This window comes from Rutidosis leptorrhynchoides, chromosome 11 (genome assembly GCF_046630445.1).
Source record: "Rutidosis leptorrhynchoides isolate AG116_Rl617_1_P2 chromosome 11, CSIRO_AGI_Rlap_v1, whole genome shotgun sequence".
NCBI lineage: Eukaryota > Viridiplantae > Streptophyta > Magnoliopsida > Asterales > Asteraceae > Rutidosis > Rutidosis leptorrhynchoides.
In genome coordinates this window covers 165590226-165609073 of record NC_092343.1, presented here as the reverse complement: position 1 = coordinate 165609073, position 18848 = coordinate 165590226, and the positions used below count along the sequence as shown (strand labels likewise).

The following is an 18848-nucleotide window of genomic DNA, read 5'->3' as shown; positions in this document are numbered from 1 at the left end:
TGTGCCTAAAGAAAGAGCGATTGTAGCTATGGAAGTTGCTGTTGGGTGTGACGCTTTCCTTGTTCGTGTTCACCGGTTATGACAATGTCCGCTTTCCGGCTTGTCAAGTACAAATGTTCATTTGATATTTTTTTGTGGTTTGTTTTTGATTAATTGAGAAATCGACATGAATTTTACAGAGCATCTTATGATGAGGCTGGTGCTGCTACAGCAATTATAAATATAGGCAAAACTGGAGCTGATGATGATATGGCAGATTTGAAAATTAACGCAAGACTAGGAGAGGTCTGTTGTACCCGAAAACCATTTGAATGCGAGTTCAACAATTACCTGAATCCTGGATCACTTGGTGTTCCTGTATTTTAAGACTTCAAACAAGACTAACTGTTTGTTGTGGGGTTAGAGCCTAAAATTAATCGATTCGCGTGATGTTGACTTCACCAACTTCTTTTAATGGGTTACCGCAAATATTGAGATCCTACTGTTGGCATGATGTTATGGTACAAGCTTTTTGTTCACATGTTCATGTTTTTGCTCTTTTTTGTTGATACTGGTATATGTGTGTCGTCAAGTCATTTGGCATTCAAAAATAAATTTGTGTTTGTATAAGCATTATATGGAAATGTAATATGTATATTGTGGACAAGAGGATTTAGTGGATGTCAGAATTGGGGATCAGATTTTACCTCCACAAGAGTCCTTTAGATATTTAGGCTCGATGCTTCACAAATCGGGAAGGATAGATGAGGACGTGACGCATCGTATACTAGTAGGATGGTTGAAGTGGAGGGCAGCGAAAGGGGTGTTGTGCGACAAGAAGGTACCCACTAAATTGAAAGGGAAATTTTTTAAGGTCGCAATCAGACCGGCCATGTTGTACGGCTCAGAGTGTTGGCCAATGACGAAAGCCCAAGAGAGGAGGATGGAGGTGGCAGAAATGAGGATGCTTAGGTGGACGTGTGGCAAGACCATGCTAGATATGATACCAAATGGAGTTTTTAGGGAGAACTTGAAAGTTGGGAACATAACCAACAAGTTGAGGGAAGGACGACTTAGATGGTTCGGGCATGTTATGAGGCGCCCACTTCTAGCCCCGGTTAGGAGAGTCGAGACTCTCGTTGTTGGGGGCGTAAGGAGAAGGGGTAGACCCAAACGTAGGTTGGAGGATAGATTGAAGCTTAACATGAAGGAGCTCTTATTGACCGAGGACATGACTTCTGATAGGAATTTGTGGAGGAGTAGAATTAGAATAGATGACTAGGTTCTACATGGTGTTTATTTATCTTATTTATTTATATTATATTTCTTGCCTACTTGCTTGTGTGCACTTCATATATATCTTTATTATGTATTTTTTTTTCGTGGGACTTTACGTATTGGCTGGACATGTTTTATGGATATATAATATATCTATACTTATTGTAGCATATTCACATGCTTTATTGCACTATATGGTTACATGTTTGTATTACATTATATAGCAATTAATTTATACGTACTTACATATCAAATGTTTTTATGCTAACATAGCATACTTATTTGTCTATGCCTACATAGTATACCATCTATTTTATACTGCATATTATACCTACATGCTTCTTACCAACATGTTTACGTATACTTATTGTACTTACATGACTTGTTATACTTGCATATTTGACACTCACATATTTTACTTATATGTTATATTACTCAATATTGTTATATGCTTTATTTACCTATATATATAGTATTGGAGTATACATTATTCATGGTAAAGCTTCTATTTTGTCAACTTTACTTGTATATTTTTACTTCACATATCGAATTTCATGGTTCTTTCTGGTCGGAGGTCCCTAGGAAGCAGCCTCTCTGCTCTACAGAATAGGGAGGGACGACTTCCTCTACCTGGGGACCGATAGGTATCCTGGGTAGAAGAATGACTTCCCTTTTACTTTAGGGTAAAGGAAAGGACTGCCTACATCTAACCTCCCCCATACTCTACTTTAATGGAATTGGGTATTGTTGTTGTTGTTGTTGTAATATGTATATTGTATTCAACCAAATCAGTGTATGAAATATTTCCTTCATGGATGTTTGTTACTAAAGTATCATGCAGTGTTTGTTTGATATCATTCTCTTGATCTTAAATTCACCAGCCATTTATTTTGAGGACTTGTCTCCATAATAAGAACATATGAAGTATGTGTTTCAAACATTCTTGCAAGTAGTTTGATTAGTTCGAATCAACCAGTAGTTACACACAGCTCTCAAAATATAAAAAAAGAAAAAGCTATTAAAGAACTATATCATGCAAGGAGTGTTTGAGCTCATTTTGTATCAAATCAAACTGACTAGCAAGCTGTTCAAACGCTTAAAGCATAAACCAATCAGGTTTAACATTATATAGTATATACAGAGAACATAACATAAGCGATGGTCAACGATAACTAGTACGCATATAAAATGCAATGTAATATAAACTTAACGGATTGTGGTTAAGGATCCAAGTAGAAAAGCTCTGCTTTTGCGGAAGCTCGTGGGAACTATATAACATCCTTAGCGAAGTTGTACTTTTCAAGAGCATCAACGGTTACACTGGGTCGAATTGATACTTTTTCAAGAATGGGCGAATGATTAAGTAAAAGCTTTATAAAGACCAACACAGGCCTTGATCTTTCTACATGCATAATATTTATAGTTTTCAATCGGTTCAAATTCTGGTCCAAACAGTCAGAAGCTTCCAAATAAGTTGATGCTGGATTCACATCCAGTTGCTCGTTTTGAAGACCCTAGAAAATACAATAAAAGTGAGATTGTATATTAAAACACCTATCTTAAATTACTATGTAAGCACACACAACACAAAAATACAAGAGAAAACGTTTGGCACTCTTTACCTGATTATCGAAATCAAGTCGTTCTAAGTTAGGCGAGTTACGAAGCATACATAAAACACCTTGAAGTTGATTTAAATCACCAAATTTAAAGTTGTGTAAGCTGAGATACTCTAAACAATTAGCCGGGTGTGGAAGCCACTTGGGAATCTTTTCTGCAATACAAAACTGGGAGGGTGAAAGTGAGATTTTAAGTTACCAAAGAAGATATGGAAGACGATATGAAAAAAACATATGAGAACTAACTATACGCCGGAGTGGAATGGTAAAGTTCACTTGCTCAAAGGCAATATGATGAAGAACAAAAATTAAATATTAGAATTAAAAATTCAAATCATACCTGTAGAAAATACCCGTCGATAATTAAATCCCCAAGACATGGCATATTACTTAACAAGCTAGCCAAATTAACTCTTTCAACTCCTTGAATGGGTTTACCTATAGCTATACAAAGCGCACCAAGACATTTACTATGCACTAACTGATGCAAAGTTGCATCACGGCAATTTAAGACCACTAACCAAAACAACTTTGTAGACTTGATCTTGAAATTGTAAACATTGGTGCATGCAACCAGTTTCAACATCTTAAGTTGTGGTAAGTTCATGATAGCTCCATGCAAGTTAGTCCCAAATTCAATATTCCTGAGACATAGATTTTCGAGATAGAAAAATCCTTGAAAATTGAGTGGTGGCTTAATCATACAGTTTTCAAGTTCTAGCATTCTCAATTCTAGACAACGAAAAAAATAACATGGAAGTTGATAACGTCTATTTGAATTAATAAGGACAAGTTCCCTAACACCGGCTTTTGACAAGGATAAAATCCACTGATCGACTTCTTGGAAGCTATCAAGAGCCATGTTTGGTATGTGGAGATGTAACTTTAAGATAGGACCCTTGATAAAGTTAAAGATTTGGTTTGAGATGGTAATAAACCCATTAAGACCAAAAGCTTCATTTTTGGCAAACTTTTCTGAGAAATTGTAAGATCCTGAAATTTTATGCATCAGAAAGTGTTCCTGAAGGCGTCAGTAAATGTGTGCACCAGAAAGCGCCACTAAAAGTCTACCTACCACTTATGCATTTTCAGAATTTACATCAGAATCAGGATTTTTCAGAATCAGTCCCTGAAGCTCAGAATCTGTCCAGACCAGGGTGCGCTCAGCGCACACTTAAGGGTGCGCGTGGTGCACTGTCCCAGCGACAGATTCCTGCCTTTTTTCTGTTTTGAGCTAAATGAGGGGCTTTTTGGCCTTTTCACCTGAGGACGGATCTGTGGACATATTGGCAGTTTTAGATCCACTTTTGGATCACTTTCACATCCACAAACACACTCATCAATCTTAGAGAGAGAGAGAGAGAGAGAGAGAGAGAGAGAGAGTTTTAGAGAGAGATTTGGGGTTTTGGAGAAGAAGAAGCTTGAATCGATCAAAAGCTCGAGTGTTAAAGTTGTTCATCTCGTTCTTAGCTACGTTTTGATTGTGTTGGTAAGCTCTAACTCCGAATTTAATTGTTATGTTCTTGTTCATGTTTAGGGTTTCAGCTTGTTGGGTTTCTAAACCACATTTCTCATGAAATTGGGGGTTTTGTTGTATGTTTTGTGTGAGTGAACCCGATTATTGTGGGTTTAGGGTTAGATGACAAATTTGGAAGTATTTGCCATTGGTTTGGGTGTTAATTCACTAGATTGTAAATGTGTTAGTGTTTAGATGTTCATAAGAACATGTTTGTTGGTCAAATGGGTGTTAACCTTGATTTGGTGTCAAACTAAGTTATGGGTCAAGAAATGATGAATCGAGTATATAAACATTTGATTCAAGTGTTAAATGATATTTTGGAAAGTTAATCACTAGCCGTTAGTGATTAAAGATGTTTTCGGGACTTATGTCAAAATGGGTGAAATGAATTGGGTCAAATTTGGTAATGACACTAAGTTTGGCTTAAGTGGATGATAAGCACTTTAGTTAAGTGTTAAACGGCGTTTGATATGATTACTACCTAAGTAGTAATTTAGTGTATTAGTAATTTAGTGTTAAGACCTAGGTTGGTTTAAATGGCGTCAAGTATAATTTAGGTTAAATTGTACTTATTTGAATGGGTCGAAATTACCTCCCGTAGTGGTAATTGGTGAAGCCCACTTTAGGTGTCTAAATGGGCGGATTTTGGAACTAGGAATAAACCCTTGGTTAAGGGTGTTGGAGTCGAATTCTCTTGTAGAGAATGTATGTTGATTGTGTATATCTATATGCGTATTATTGGTAAAAGGTTTTCTCGGTTGCGTTTGGAGGCGACTTACATACATGACTTGTGCGGGCATTTCGAGGTGAGTGGGATATTTACGCATGTATGTATATAGTATATTTAATTGTATTCTATGGTATGACCCACGGAGCCGGGAGTGCCATAGTGTGTGCGAGTGTGCTATGATGTGAACCACAGAGCCGGTAGCATCATGGTACGTGTGTTTTATTGTGAACCACGGAGCCGGTAGCACTATAGCACGAGTCGTCAAAGTGTGAACCACGGAGCCGGTAGCACTATAAATTTAGGTGTGAACCACGGAGCCGGTAGCACCGAAGTGTGAACCACGGAGCAGGTAGCACTATAAAAAAGTATGACTCGATTTGTGATGTGAACCACGGAGCCGGTAGCATCAAAGTGTGAACCACGGAGCCGGTAGCACTATAAAATTAGGTGTGAACCACGGAGCCGGTAGCACCGAAGTGTGAACCATGGAGCAGGTAGCACTATAAAAGAGTATGACTCGAATGCATAGTGACGTGAACCTCGGAGCCGGTTGTGTCATAGCATTACGTATGGTGTGAACCACTGAGCCGGTAGCGCCATGACGTGTGTATGGTTAACCATATAGTTTGTATATGTATTGTAGTGTAGCATATTATATTTTGGAGTATATGCTGTTGTTTATGCTATTTGTGGTAATGGAGGTTATTAGATTTATACTCGGAGTTCGTATGCTAATACTATATTGCTAGCATGTTTGCGGTATGTGTGTAGGCGGTTGCAAGTAGGTATATTATATATGCATGTGTATACTTATTGCACTCACTAAGCGTTAGCTTACCCCTCTCGTTGTTTATCTTTTTTTACAGGTATCGTGTTATGAAGCTAGCTAGTCGTTAGACTAGATGTGCAGGAGCGTTTGGGCTCGAATGGGTAACTATTGGATATTTGGACGCGGATTGGGGATTTGGTAGTCCTCGGGATTATACTCTTGGTATCGGGTTGGGTTATAGAGTCCTAACTCGTCTAAATGTAGATTGGGTTGAACTTGTATTTTTGTACTTAATGGTAATTTGGGCATATGTGGGCCCGGTGTCGTAAAACTCCTTTTATTATTGGAACGTGTTAGTTTTACTTATTGTAATATGTTGTGAAAGCCGTTTTGTCAAATAGTGTCGGGAAGTGGTAGATCTTTTTGTGTAATATGAACATTTTGATCAGAACTGTCCAGGCCTATGTGCGCGCCGTGCACATAGGGGGTTGCGCGCCGCGCACTCCACTGTTGTAAAAAAAATTCTTTTGCTGCGTATTCGGTTGGATAACGGGTTGAGTCTTTACAAGTGGTATCAGAGCATAGTCTAAGGGAATTAGGTGACCTTGGAATAGGTGCCTAGTCTTAGACTTATTGACTGTTGTGCGTTATTTGCGGGACTTGTAGGAATACGGGCCAGACTGAGATTTGAAGTTGCCTATTGTAAGTAGGTGAATCTGGACATTGTTTTAATGATAGTCACCAAGGTTGTAGGTTGACTTGTTATTGCGTTGTACTTGCGTACATTTATTATTATATTGTATACAGGTGCATATATACAGGTATCTAATTGGTGCAGTGTCCTAGGGATGAATCTATTGGGGAGATTCGAATGTTTGACGTGTTTGAACTATCAAGTTCACGGTAAGGACTTTGGTCATTTGGGTACTAGGAGTTATCGCGTGTTATCTTGTGTGAATGTTGCGTCAGTCCGGGTAAAGTACTTTGTGTGACCATGTGAAAATGGTAAGGTACTCATTTGTAATAGTGACCGATCACCATTATTACGAAAGTGTATCTTGACATCAAGCATGACATGACAAGTACCGAGCGGAGGAAACATGGCATGGTTGGGGTAGATTCGGGATAAATAAGGAATCTTTTATTGGTTCCTAGGATATAGTTGTGTCGAGTGATGTGCTTGTTGCAACATCGGGTTCATTGCGAGTCGGGAAGTGTTATGATGGATTCGGTTAGTTAAGTGAGTGAGCCAACTCACGAGTTCGGCGCGTACTTAGTCAACCTAAGTAGCAGGTGCATTATTGAGATTGTCATTGATTGTAGTTACCCATTGTAACTAGGATAACCGATTAGTAAATGTGTGTACGACGAGGACTTAAATCCCGTAATGGGACGTAACAAGTCTAATGATTGTAAAGTTGGGTTACACTCCGTATAGTGTGTGTTTAGGGAATCGCGTAAGGATTCTAGTTGTGAGTCGCCTTGGAATTGGCGAATCGAGGAGTCTTCGGCTCGTTAAACTCATGGGAGTGAGACCCATATGACGATAATTGCGTTAGTGTGTTAGCGTGTTATGGATTATAGGGTAACATTCCTAACGGAATACCCCTCGTTGTAGTAGTTGTGTCGGTACTTAGAAGGGTGTAAGACTCGGTGTTCCCGAGCATCTCCTTAGTGTTGGGTAAGAGGTTTCGTTAGGTTATATCGTTTGGCCTTGTGGAAATTGCGGGTAGTGTGTGATCAGTAGAAACTTTCAATAAGACAATAAACCGTAAGGTTTTTCAGGAAGTATGACTTCAGGTCATTATTATGGAGAGATAGGTGACATCAGGTGTATGGGACCTAAAGACCGAGTTTCTAGGATTCGGCAGTTTTTGGAGGGAGTTTTGCATGACACGGTGTCAGGTGCCTTCTTATACCTTCTAGTGTAATATTCAACTCCGGTGATGGTGTGATCGTTTTGTGCTTAGAGTTCCCGGGAGATACCCTGGAAAGCAGCGGAGATTGTAATAGTAATTTGACGATTGCGAAAGTCGAGGTTTAAGGACATTGCGGTAAATACTTCTTATGAAGTGAAGGATGAGCGCATCCTATTACTCTTAAGTGATAGATGGGTAAAGATTACCGGTGATGGACTTAATGGTCGGTTAGGCCAAAGGTTATGATGAAGTGTTGATATTGCGGTCGATATAATTAATGTGTCGGATTGGTCACTCTTCTCCATGAGAGTGAACAATTATTGATAAAGGTTCGTTGAGTGAAGGGTCGGGTGATCTCGACTGAGATGCACGACTGATTAAGCGGAGTGGCGTATGCCTAGGCTTATAGGCGTACATAGGATTTTGGTGGAGTTCGCTTTGCGAACGATGAAGGGCTGTCAGTTGTTAATCGTGCTACAAAGGTGCGATGTCGTCGCCTGTACGACATCTCTAGTGATTGTGCATGACGGCTCTGAGAGCCTAAAGTGAATTTACTGTGGTTTGGTGTGGATGACCAACGATGAGGGCGGTCATGTGTTTTGTGAAATGGTAACTCCGCAGGATGTTATCATCTTGGCGGTGAGATATGGAGCTAAATCCTAAGTAGGGAAGTTTTTACTGATGTATGAGGAAGCTTCGGTGGTGTTAGATCAAGTGAAGGGTAAGACTTCTTAGGTAAGGTGGTCGTGTAGCACCAAAGTGCAGTATGAGACTAAGTGCGAAGTTAGAAATCACGGAGGTGAGAGAATGAAGTTGTTGTTGTAGGTGCTCTTGTAATGTAGAATCTGGGTTGCTATGAAACTCTGATAGTATTATTGAATGGGTATAAGTTCGATGTTGTAGTGGATACTGTATTTTTCCTGTCGGGAAACGTGATTGTGAAAATTGTCAAGTGGATTATTCCACTTAACGGACAATTGTGAGGCAATAGTGTCAGTTCTGATTGTCTCGCATAGAGACACGCGGTTGTTGTTTGTTTGCAAGAGTGTGTACCCTAGTGATGTGACCCGTTGGTTGCATCGAAATGTCGAGACCATCCCTAACGGACGGTCTAAGTAGAAAGGTTCACCCGGATTTGGTGACTATTTTGTGAGTCGCGTGGCGAATTACGGAAATTTTGTGATGATGATTCGTGGCTGAAGGAATTTTAGTATACTGATAAGGCTAAAAAGGAACATATATTTCATAGCAATATCCCTCCTAAATAATAGGTTTTCATATGTAATTGTATTATATTTTCATTGTAATTGTTTAAATAAATAAGTGCGAAGACAAAAGGCGAAAACGAAGATTTGAAGACACAAACGTCCAAAAAGCTCAAATGTACAAGATACAATTCAAAAGGTTCAATTTATTGATAAGAAACGTCTAAAAATGACAAAAGTACAAGTTGCGGAACGCAAAGTACAAGATATTAAATTGTACGCAAGGACGTTCGAAAATCCGGAACCGGGACATGAGTCAACTATCTACGCCCGACGCAACGGACCAAAAATTACAAGTCAGTTATGCACAAGAATATAATATAATATATAAATAATTATATTAATTATTTATATTTTATATTTATATATTTATTATGTCGACAAGCTATGAGACAAAGGATCCTGAGCTGGATTTTCAAACTCCACGACTCGCGGAGTTTGAAGGCCAAAAACTCCACGACTCGCGGAGCTGTCAGAAATCAAAACGCCTATAAAAGACCATGCATTCGTTCGATAAAAAATATATAAATAATAATAATAATACTAAATAATAAATAAATAAATAATATATATATATATATATATATATATATAGTATAGGGTAGTTTTATATTAGATTAGTTCGGGTTATGTAAAGGTTATTTTACGGGTTTTGAAGTCGAAATTCTGTCCGTGTACCACTACGCGATAAATAATCAATGTAAGCTATGTTCTCCTTTTTAAATTAATGTCTCGTACTTAAGTTATTATTATGCTTATTTAAGACGAAGTAATCATGATGTTGGGCTAAAATACTAAAATTGGGTAATTGGGCTTTGTACCATAATTGGGGTTTGGACAAAAGAACGACACTTGTGGAAATTAGACTACGGGCTATTAATGGGCTTTATATTTGTTTAACTAAATGATAGTTTGTTAATTTTAATATAAAGATTTACAATTGGACGTCCCTATAAATAACCATATACACTCGATCGGACACGATGGGCGGGGTATTTATATGTACGAATAATCGTTCATTTAACCGGACACGGGAATGGATTAATAGTCTATGGAATTATTAAAACAGGGGTAAAATTATGTACAAGGACACTTGGCGTAATTGTTAACAAAGTATTAAAACATTGGGTTACACGCAGTCGATATCCTGGTGTAATTATTAAAGAAAGTATTAAAACCTTGTTACAGTTTAAGTCCCCAATTAGTTGGAATATTTAACTTCGGGTATAAGGATAATTTGACGAGGATACTCGCACTTTATATTTATGACTGATGGACTGTTATGGACAAAAACCAGACGGACATATTAAATAATCCAGGACAAAGGACAATTAACCCATGGGCATAAAATTAAAATCAACACGTCAAATATCATGATTACGGAAGTTTAAATAAGCATAATTATTTTATTTTATATTTCATCGCACCTTTAATTATTCGTCATTTATATTTTTTGTTATTTATTTTATTTTGTTAATTAAATTTACTTTACGCTTCGCTTAAAATATAAAATCGACAAACCGATCATTAAACGGTAAACCCCCCTTTTATATATTATTATATATATATTTATATATTTTTGTACAAATATAGTTGTTTAAAAATATAGTGTAACCGTCTCCCTGTAGAACGAACCGGACTTACTAAAAACTATACTACTCTACGATTAGGTACACTGCCTATAGTGTTGTAGCAAGGTTTAGGTATATCCCATTTGTAAATAAATAATTAAAACTTGTGTAATTTGTAACGTATTTCGTAGTAAAATATAGTACTATCACGTACCCCCACGCTACGACATCATATACGAATGGCTTCTATGCTAGTACTAGGAAGCCGTAATGTATGGTTCAGAGGAGAAACCCTATGACGATGTGTTGATGTTTTGTCTAACTCACGGTGTATTATTGTCGTTATGGATTAATCAAGTGACGGATAGTGGTGTGCGGATTGATCAGTGGGAAAGTGGTGCTTCTAAAGTGTTATGTTGGGATTTTCGAAAATTCTTCGTTGAAGGAATGATTCGGTGTGGAGCCGGAGGAAGTTGGTTCTTGTTGAATAGTACGTTTATGAACCAATGAAGTACGTAGTTTTAAGAAAGCATGAATCCTTCTCGATTTGGATTAATGCAAGACTTGGTTCGCGGCGTAGTGAATTTAGAAGATCGCATTGGGCGATATAGTTATGGATGAAGCTTGTTGTGAGTTGTAGCCGAGAGAACTTGAAGGAAAATGTGGTGTTTATCGTAACTCCTAAATGGAAATTTCAGACGTTGAGTGTATGAGACATCGCTTGTTGCGGTAATGCACGCTAGTGATAATTAGCGTGTGGTGAGATCTTAGAATTTACGGAGGATGTTATGGACGTCGGGCATGATTGTGTTCGTAGGAACGTGAGGAGTGACGACGATGTTTGTCGGTGAATTATTATAATTTTGGGTTGATTGTGAAATGTATTGTACGAGTTGGATACTCAGTGTAGGAGAAAATGGTTGCGATTATTTTGTCTCGAGGGGCAATTACCCTTCTTTGTTGTAATATGTGATGCGTTGGTGTACGAGGTGAAGGTTCGGATGCGTGATTACTACTTGTGTGACTCCGCGTAGGAAGCGGAAATGTTCGAGGGAGAAGTGCTTAACTTTTAGTTTTGGTGCGGATCACGAGGACGTGATCCAATTTAAGTGGGGGAGAGTTGTAAGATCCTGAAATTTTATGCATCAGAAAGTGTTCCTGAAGACGTCAGTAAATGTGTGCACCAGAAAGCGCCACTAAAATTCTACCTAACACTTATGCATTTTCAGAATTTGCATCAGAATCAGGATTTGTCAGAATCAGTCCCTGAAGCTCATAATCTGTCCAGATCAGGGTGCGCTCAGCGCACACTTAAGGGTGCGCGTGGCGCACTGTCCCAGCGACAGATTCCTGCCTTTTTTCTGTTTTGAGCTAAATGAGGGGCTTTTTGGTCTTTTCACTTGAGGACGGATCTGTGGACATATTGGCAATTTTAGATCCACTTTTGGATCACTTTCACATCCACAAACACTCTCATCAATCTTAGAGAGAGAGAGAGAGAGTTCTAGAGAGAGATTTGGGGTTTTGGAGAAGAAGAAGCTTGAATCGATCAAAAGCTCAAGTGTTAAAGTTTTTCATCTCGTTCTTAGCTACGTTTTGGTTGTGTTGGTAAGCTCTAACTCCGAATTTAATTGTTATGTTCTTGTTCATGTTTAGGGTTTGAGCTTGTTGGGGTTCTAAACCACATTTCTCTTGAAATTGGGGGTTTTGTTGTATGTGTTGTGTGAGTGAACCCGATTATTGTGGGTTTAGGGTTAGATGACAAATTTGGAAGTATTTGCCATTGGTTTGGATGTTAATTCACTAGATTGTAAATGTGTTAGTGTTTAGATGTTCATAAGAACATATTTGTTGGTCAAATGGGTGTTAACCTTGATTTGGTGTCAAACTAAGTTATGGGTCAAGAATTGATGAATCGAGTATATAAACGTTTGATTCAAGTGTTAAATGATGTTTTGAAAAGTTAATCACTAGGCGTTAGTGATTAAAGATGTTTTCGGGACTTATGTCAAAATGGGTGAAATGAATTGGGTCAAATTTGGTAATGACACTAAGTTTGGGTTAATTGGATGATAAGCACTTTAGTTAAGTGTTAAACGGCGTTTGATATGATTACTACCTAAGTAGTAATTTAGTGTTAAGACCTAGGTTGGTTTAAATGGCGTCAAGTATAATTTAGGTTAAATTGTACTTGTTTGAATGGGTCGAAATTACCACCCGTAGTGGTAATTGGTGAAGTCCACTTTAGGTATCTAAATGGGCGGATTGTGGAAGTAGGAATAAACCCTTGGTTAAGGGTGTTGGAGTCGAATTCTCTTGCAGAGAATGTATGTTGATTGTGTATATCTATATGCGTATTATAGGTAAAAGGTTTGCTCGGTTGCGTTTAGTGGCGACTTACATACATGACTTGTGCGGGCATTTCGAGGTGAGTGGGATATTTATGCATGTATGTATATAGTATATTTAATTGTATGCTATGGTATGACCCACGGAGCCGGGAGTGCCATAGTGTGTGCGAGTGTGTATTGATGTGAACCACGGAGCCAGTAGCATCATGGTACGTGTGTTGTAGTGTGAACCACGGAGCCGGTAGCACTATAGCACGAGTCGTCAAAGTGTGAACCACGGAGCCGGTATCACTATAAAGTTAGGTGTGAACCACGGAGCCGGTAGCACCGAAGTGTGAACCACGGAGCAGGTAGCACTATAAAAGAGTATGACTCGAGTTGTGATGTGAACCACGGGGCCGGTAGCATCAAAGTGTGAACCACGAAGCCGGTAGCACTATAAAATTAGGTGTGAACATTGGAGCCGGTAGCACCGAAGTGTGAACCACGGAGCAGGTAGCACTATAAAAGAGTATGACTCGAATGCGTAGTGACGTGAACCACGGAGCCGGTAGCATCATAGCATTACGTATGGTGTGAACCACGGAGACGGCAGCGCCATGACGTGTGTATGGTTAACCATATAGTTTGTGTATGTATTGTAGTGTAACATATTATATTTTGGAGTATATGCTGTTGTTTATGCTATTTGTGGTAATGGAGGTTATTAGATTTATACTCGGAGTTCGTATGCTAATATTATATTGCTAGCATGTTTACGGTATGTGTGTAGGCGGTTGCAAGTAGGTATATTATATATGCATGTGTATACTTATTGCACTCACTAAGCGTTAGCTTACCCCTCTCGTTGTTTATCTTTTTTTACAGGTATCGTGTTATGAAGCTAGCTAGTCATTAGACTAGATGTGTATGAGCGTTTAGGCTCGACGGGGTAGCTATTGGATATTTGGACGCGGATTGGGGATTTGGTAGTCCTCGGGATTATGCTCTTGGTATCGGGTTGGGTTATAGAGTCCTAACTCGTCTAAATGTAGATTGGGTTGAACTTGTATTTTTGTACTTAATGGTAATTTGGGCATATGTGGGCCAGGTGTCGTAAAACTCGTTTTATTATTGGAATGTGTTAGTTTTACTTACTATAATATGTTGTGAAAGCCGTTTTGTCAAATAGTGTCGGGAAGTGGTAGATCTTTTTGCGTAAAATGAACATTTTGATCAGAACTGTCCAGGCCTATGTGCGCGCCGCGCACATAGGGGGTTGCGCGTCGCGCACTCCACTGTTGTAAAAAAAATATATATTCTTTTGCTGCGTATTCGGTTGGATAACGGGTTGAGTCTTTACAGAAATGTTTATCAAGAGCTAGCGAGCTCAATGAGGTCCATTTGTACGCCCATTTTTTTGATAAAGCATGTGTCCTCACAGCATCTTGAACGGGGAGCTTCTCTAAAATCAAGTCTATCAAATTCTCTGGCAAGCAACTGATTTTATCCACTTCAGTATTGTTAAAACGTTTGTCCTCAATATTGTTACCTGTCATTACATTCAAGAAAACACAGAATGATTTATTCAAAAGGAAAACAAGTTGACATATAGCTAATAGCTAATACTCTTAATTTATGTGTTATTGTAAATGAACTTTTCAATAACACGACACCTGACAAAAACAATATTTTTCTACTACAATTATTATTGATGGTTAAAAGCATTTTTCTTAACTTTCTTATTAGTATGGCCCATTTTGCATCAATCATCAAAATTGAACATTCTCCTTGCAACATACAATGGAATGTTAGTCAAAATATAAGCATTCAAAAATATGGAAGGGAAATGTAGAGATATCAACACACATCTCAAAGATAGAAAACGTGGCAACTGCAGAAATAAACAGAGGGCATCAAGACTTATAAAGTTGAGTATTTGAGCAAGAAGGTTTAAAAGGTTGTTAAGGGTAAGAAATAAACAAAGTGCACATCTTAAATGGTTGTAATAATGTCCATCGTAAAGCAACATTACTATCGAAAAGCAAGCTGCGGGCCAAACAAACTTAAAACTAAGTAGAGAGTGAAAATGGGGAATTAATAACAACAACATCTACTTATACCTACAGAGTTATAACTTATAACTAGCGCCAACGATTAATTTTTACTGTCTTATCAGTTCTTCAATAAAAAATAAGAAAAAAAAAACTGGTTCTATCTCTATCTTTTATCATTTTTCAACGCATTACATTTTCGCTTTCACTATGTCACATCTTTTATTCCTGGACCAGTTTAATTGATGCAAATATCATTATATACAAACCTGCTGCTTTACTTTAAGGCTTGTAACAATTTCGGTTACTTGAATATTTTATGAATAAATCTCTAGCTAAGGTATAGCAAAAATAATTAATCGAATTGTTAAACCAGGATTTACGAATTCAGCTGGAATAAAGAATGTGTGAATTACATAATAAAATTAAAGAAGATAAAAAGTCGAATAGAAATTACAACATGAATCAATTCTTTTAAAACATATAAGTACGTTTATATGAAAGAATCAAACCAAATTATGAGGTAGAAATTAACTTACAGGTATTCGGAATTACAGATGATGAATCCATCGGAGTACCGATTAGAGTTTAGCGCCCAAATTGCAGTGCCTTTAAGTTTAAGTTCTTCAGAGTTTTTAGGGTTTAGGTCGCTGTAGTTTCTGATAAGTTAAAGTAAACATCCCTCAACTTCTCAACTTTTGTTTTGTGTGTACGCTTCAAAACCAAAAATTTTATTTGCAGAATAGGTCCCTTGTTCAATTAAAATTAATAAAATATTCTTTATTTGAATTTAAGTTTTAGGCTGTATTCTCGAGATTTATTTAGGATGGAAAGGAGAGGAAGCTTGATAAATCTATTGCATGCCTGAATGAACTAGTATTGCTGGATATGACCATTTGTGTAAACGTATGAGAATTTTCACACTTACCTGTGTCCCTTGTATATCTTAATGTCTGGTTGCCCAAAGGTTTGACTATTCTTTCCCAAACGACTAGAGATTGATTTTAGAAGGAAAATATATATAACATGCTTACCAAAATGTATTCAAAGCCTACCTACATCTATATATCTAGGAACTAACCACTGTTCAAAGATCTAGTCAATTCGAGAATCTCCAGCAATGCTTTCGGAGATGAACGAATGCCTAAATTTGTGTGAGGTGGAGAGTTTTCTTTTTTAAGTGGGATTCACTGGACAAACTGGATAAGAAAATAAAAGAAAAAATGGGGTTGGGATCATCAATGGGGATGGGTATAGTCTTGATTATTCTAAGCCAATGATATGTTCGGCTTCGTTCTGTTCCGTGTCGTGCTATGTTTTTTAATTAGTTTAGTTTCATAGGATTATAATATCATCAATGAATTTTGTTGAGAATCAAAAACAAAATGAATGATAGAGGATGGTGTATATGCAGGTATTGTATGAGTGTGGTATTTTCAGCACATGGGTTACAGGGAACTAGTCCCAAGTTGCAGCAGCTACATGTATCATAAAAAAGGACCACAAATATCATTTAGAGTTTCCCATAATGATTCAAGAGCAATAACTAGCTTCACCTACAAGTTTCATTTTTGAAGGTTGTGTTTTTTGGTGATAATGTTCCAAAAGATAGAGCGGTTGTAGCTATGGAAGCTGCTGTAGGGTGTGATGCTTTCCTTGTTTTTGGTTCATCAGTAATGAGAATGTTCTCATGACTGCTTTTCAACTTGTCAGATGTGACGCCTCGTACAAAATCATCGAATACGGTTCATCAATAACAGGATCATTACAAGGTCAAACACTATATGCTGTTTGAAAACCAATTTTGCATTCATAAAAAGATAGCGTTTTACAAAAGATAACGTGCTTCCTACAGCAATCGATGCAAACCTGCTGCTTTATTTTTAGGGCTTGTAACAATTTCAGTTACTTGATTATTTTTCGAATAAATCTCTAAGGTATAGAAACAATAATTAATCGAATTGTTAAACAAGGATTTACGAATTCAACTGGAATAAAGAATCTGTGATTTACATATTTGAATTAAAGAAGATAAAAAGTCTGATAGAAATTATGTAACGACCCGACTTTTTCGACTTGCTTTTGTGCCTTGTGTTTTTGCGAAACTGCGTATTTGTGCGTACTGTGCTATTTTATACTCTGAAATCTTACTACATATGGATTACTTTCATTTATATATTGATACGTGCCTTTAAGTACGTAGGTTACTTAACTTGATCACCGGATGCCTTTATGACCGTTAGTGTCACTTGACGCTTCGAACAAACTGCATACTGCGTACACGTTTAACTTTTGTCGTAATTGGAATATTATGACTACGAAATATTAATTGTTATTTTATAATAACAATTACTTGGGTTTTTAGATGCTTAATTACGCTTAGTAATTTACTTATGCTTACTAGTTAGTCTTGTTGGACTTTCTACCTTGTTGGACTTTAGCCCACCCTACACTAGTTAGTGGACTATTTAATTAGCCCAATTTAAATGAGTTAGTAACCCATATTAATGAAAGACAAATGCCCATTTATTAGAGGGAACATACTAGCATTTTTGTCAGGTATTATCCTTAATGTTGCATGGGATCCTAACATAAGCACCAACTTTAGACAACCATTAACCAAAAAGTAAAAAGTTGTCCCCCTTGTCCCCCACCATATCCCACGTCCACCATCACCCACCCACACCCTCACCACCTATAAATACAAGCCTTATTCCATTCATTTTACACTTGCTCTCATTTGCATTTTACACACACTTACTCTCTAATTCTCTCTCTAGTCTTTCTCACTCTAAAAAGTGTAAGTATTTGATTTTTCTTCTTCTTCTTCTCTTCTCTTTCACGAATTCATCATCATCATCATGGGTCCATCTTTTTAGCTTTTGATCTTGATTACATCTTGTAGATTCAAACATGGATTTGAATCCTTCAAGAACATGGAAGATTCAAGCTTTCTAGCTTTGAATCTTCACCTACTTTGTAGATCTAAATCTTTTAACTTTAATCTTGTTATTTTGTTATAAAGATTCAAACTTGTGTTTGTAATCTTCATGTAACTTAAAGATCCAAGCTTTATGCTTCAAGATCTTCAAGAACAACCAAGATGCAAGCTTTCTAGCTTGAATCTTCATATATTTTGTTGGATCTAAGTTTTCTAACTTATGATCTCATTACTTTGTTATAAAGATCAAAACTTGTGTTTATGGTCTTCATGTAACTTAAAGATCTAAGCTTTATGCTTCAAGGTCTTCAAGAACACCAAAGGTTTAAGCTTTCTAGCTTTGTAATCTTATAACTTGTGTGAAAAGGATCCAAGCTCTCTAGCTTAGGGTTCCATCACCTTATTTGATTTAGATTATGTTCATACTTATTTGATTGAAGTAAAGTTTGTAGCTTTAGTTGCAAATGGAACTTGTAATTGTGTTAAGACTAAGGATATGATGTAACCTTGGTTCATCATCCATCTAAGACTCTTAAATGAGTTGTGTTCTTACTTGGTCTTAACATATTATGTTTTGATGGTAGAATCTTGGTCAAGGTGATGCTAACCCATCAACGAGTTGTACACTTGAAGCTACAAGCATCAAGGATGAGAACCGTGATGAGCATCAAGTACTAAGAACCCCACCGGAGCACATTGCTTACTGTTTTCGGGATTTGATCAGACCACCTGGGCTACTGGAAAGTTGATTTTCAGTTAGTTCGGTTCGAGTAGATGATTTTCCATTTAGACCTCGTCTTAATCCGAGTTACGGTTTAGGATTTATGGCCTTCCGAAAGTCACTATGCCTTTGTAACGTTGTGCTGAAATTTCT

General features: G+C 37.5%; 1 protein-coding gene across 1 annotated transcript; it reads right to left on the bottom strand.

Moving 5' to 3' along the window:
* Positions 1 to 2525: 2525 nt before the first annotated feature.
* LOC139875221 (F-box/FBD/LRR-repeat protein At1g13570-like) lies at positions 2526 to 3738 on the bottom strand. Its single transcript, XM_071862563.1, has 3 exons — positions 3217 to 3738; positions 2880 to 3044; positions 2526 to 2771 (listed from the first exon to the last, which is right to left on the bottom strand). Exons 1-3 carry the CDS (start codon positions 3736 to 3738, stop codon positions 2526 to 2528), a joined length of 933 nt encoding a protein of 310 aa, XP_071718664.1.
* Positions 3739 to 18848: the final 15110 nt, after the last annotated feature.

Bases quoted from the DNA above. Each gene is read 5' to 3' on its own strand.
- LOC139875221 (XM_071862563.1), bottom strand. From the start codon at position 3,738: ATGGCTCTTGATAGCTTCCAAGAAGTCGATCAGTGGATTTTATCCTTG. The intron at 3,045-3,216 runs GTATGATTTGAA...TCACCCTCCCAG, and splicing joins TCGACGGGTATTTTCTACAG to TTTTGTATTGCAGAAAAGAT. The intron at 2,772-2,879 runs GTAAAGAGTGCC...TGTATTTTCTAG, and splicing joins GACTTGATTTCGATAATCAG to GGTCTTCAAAACGAGCAACT.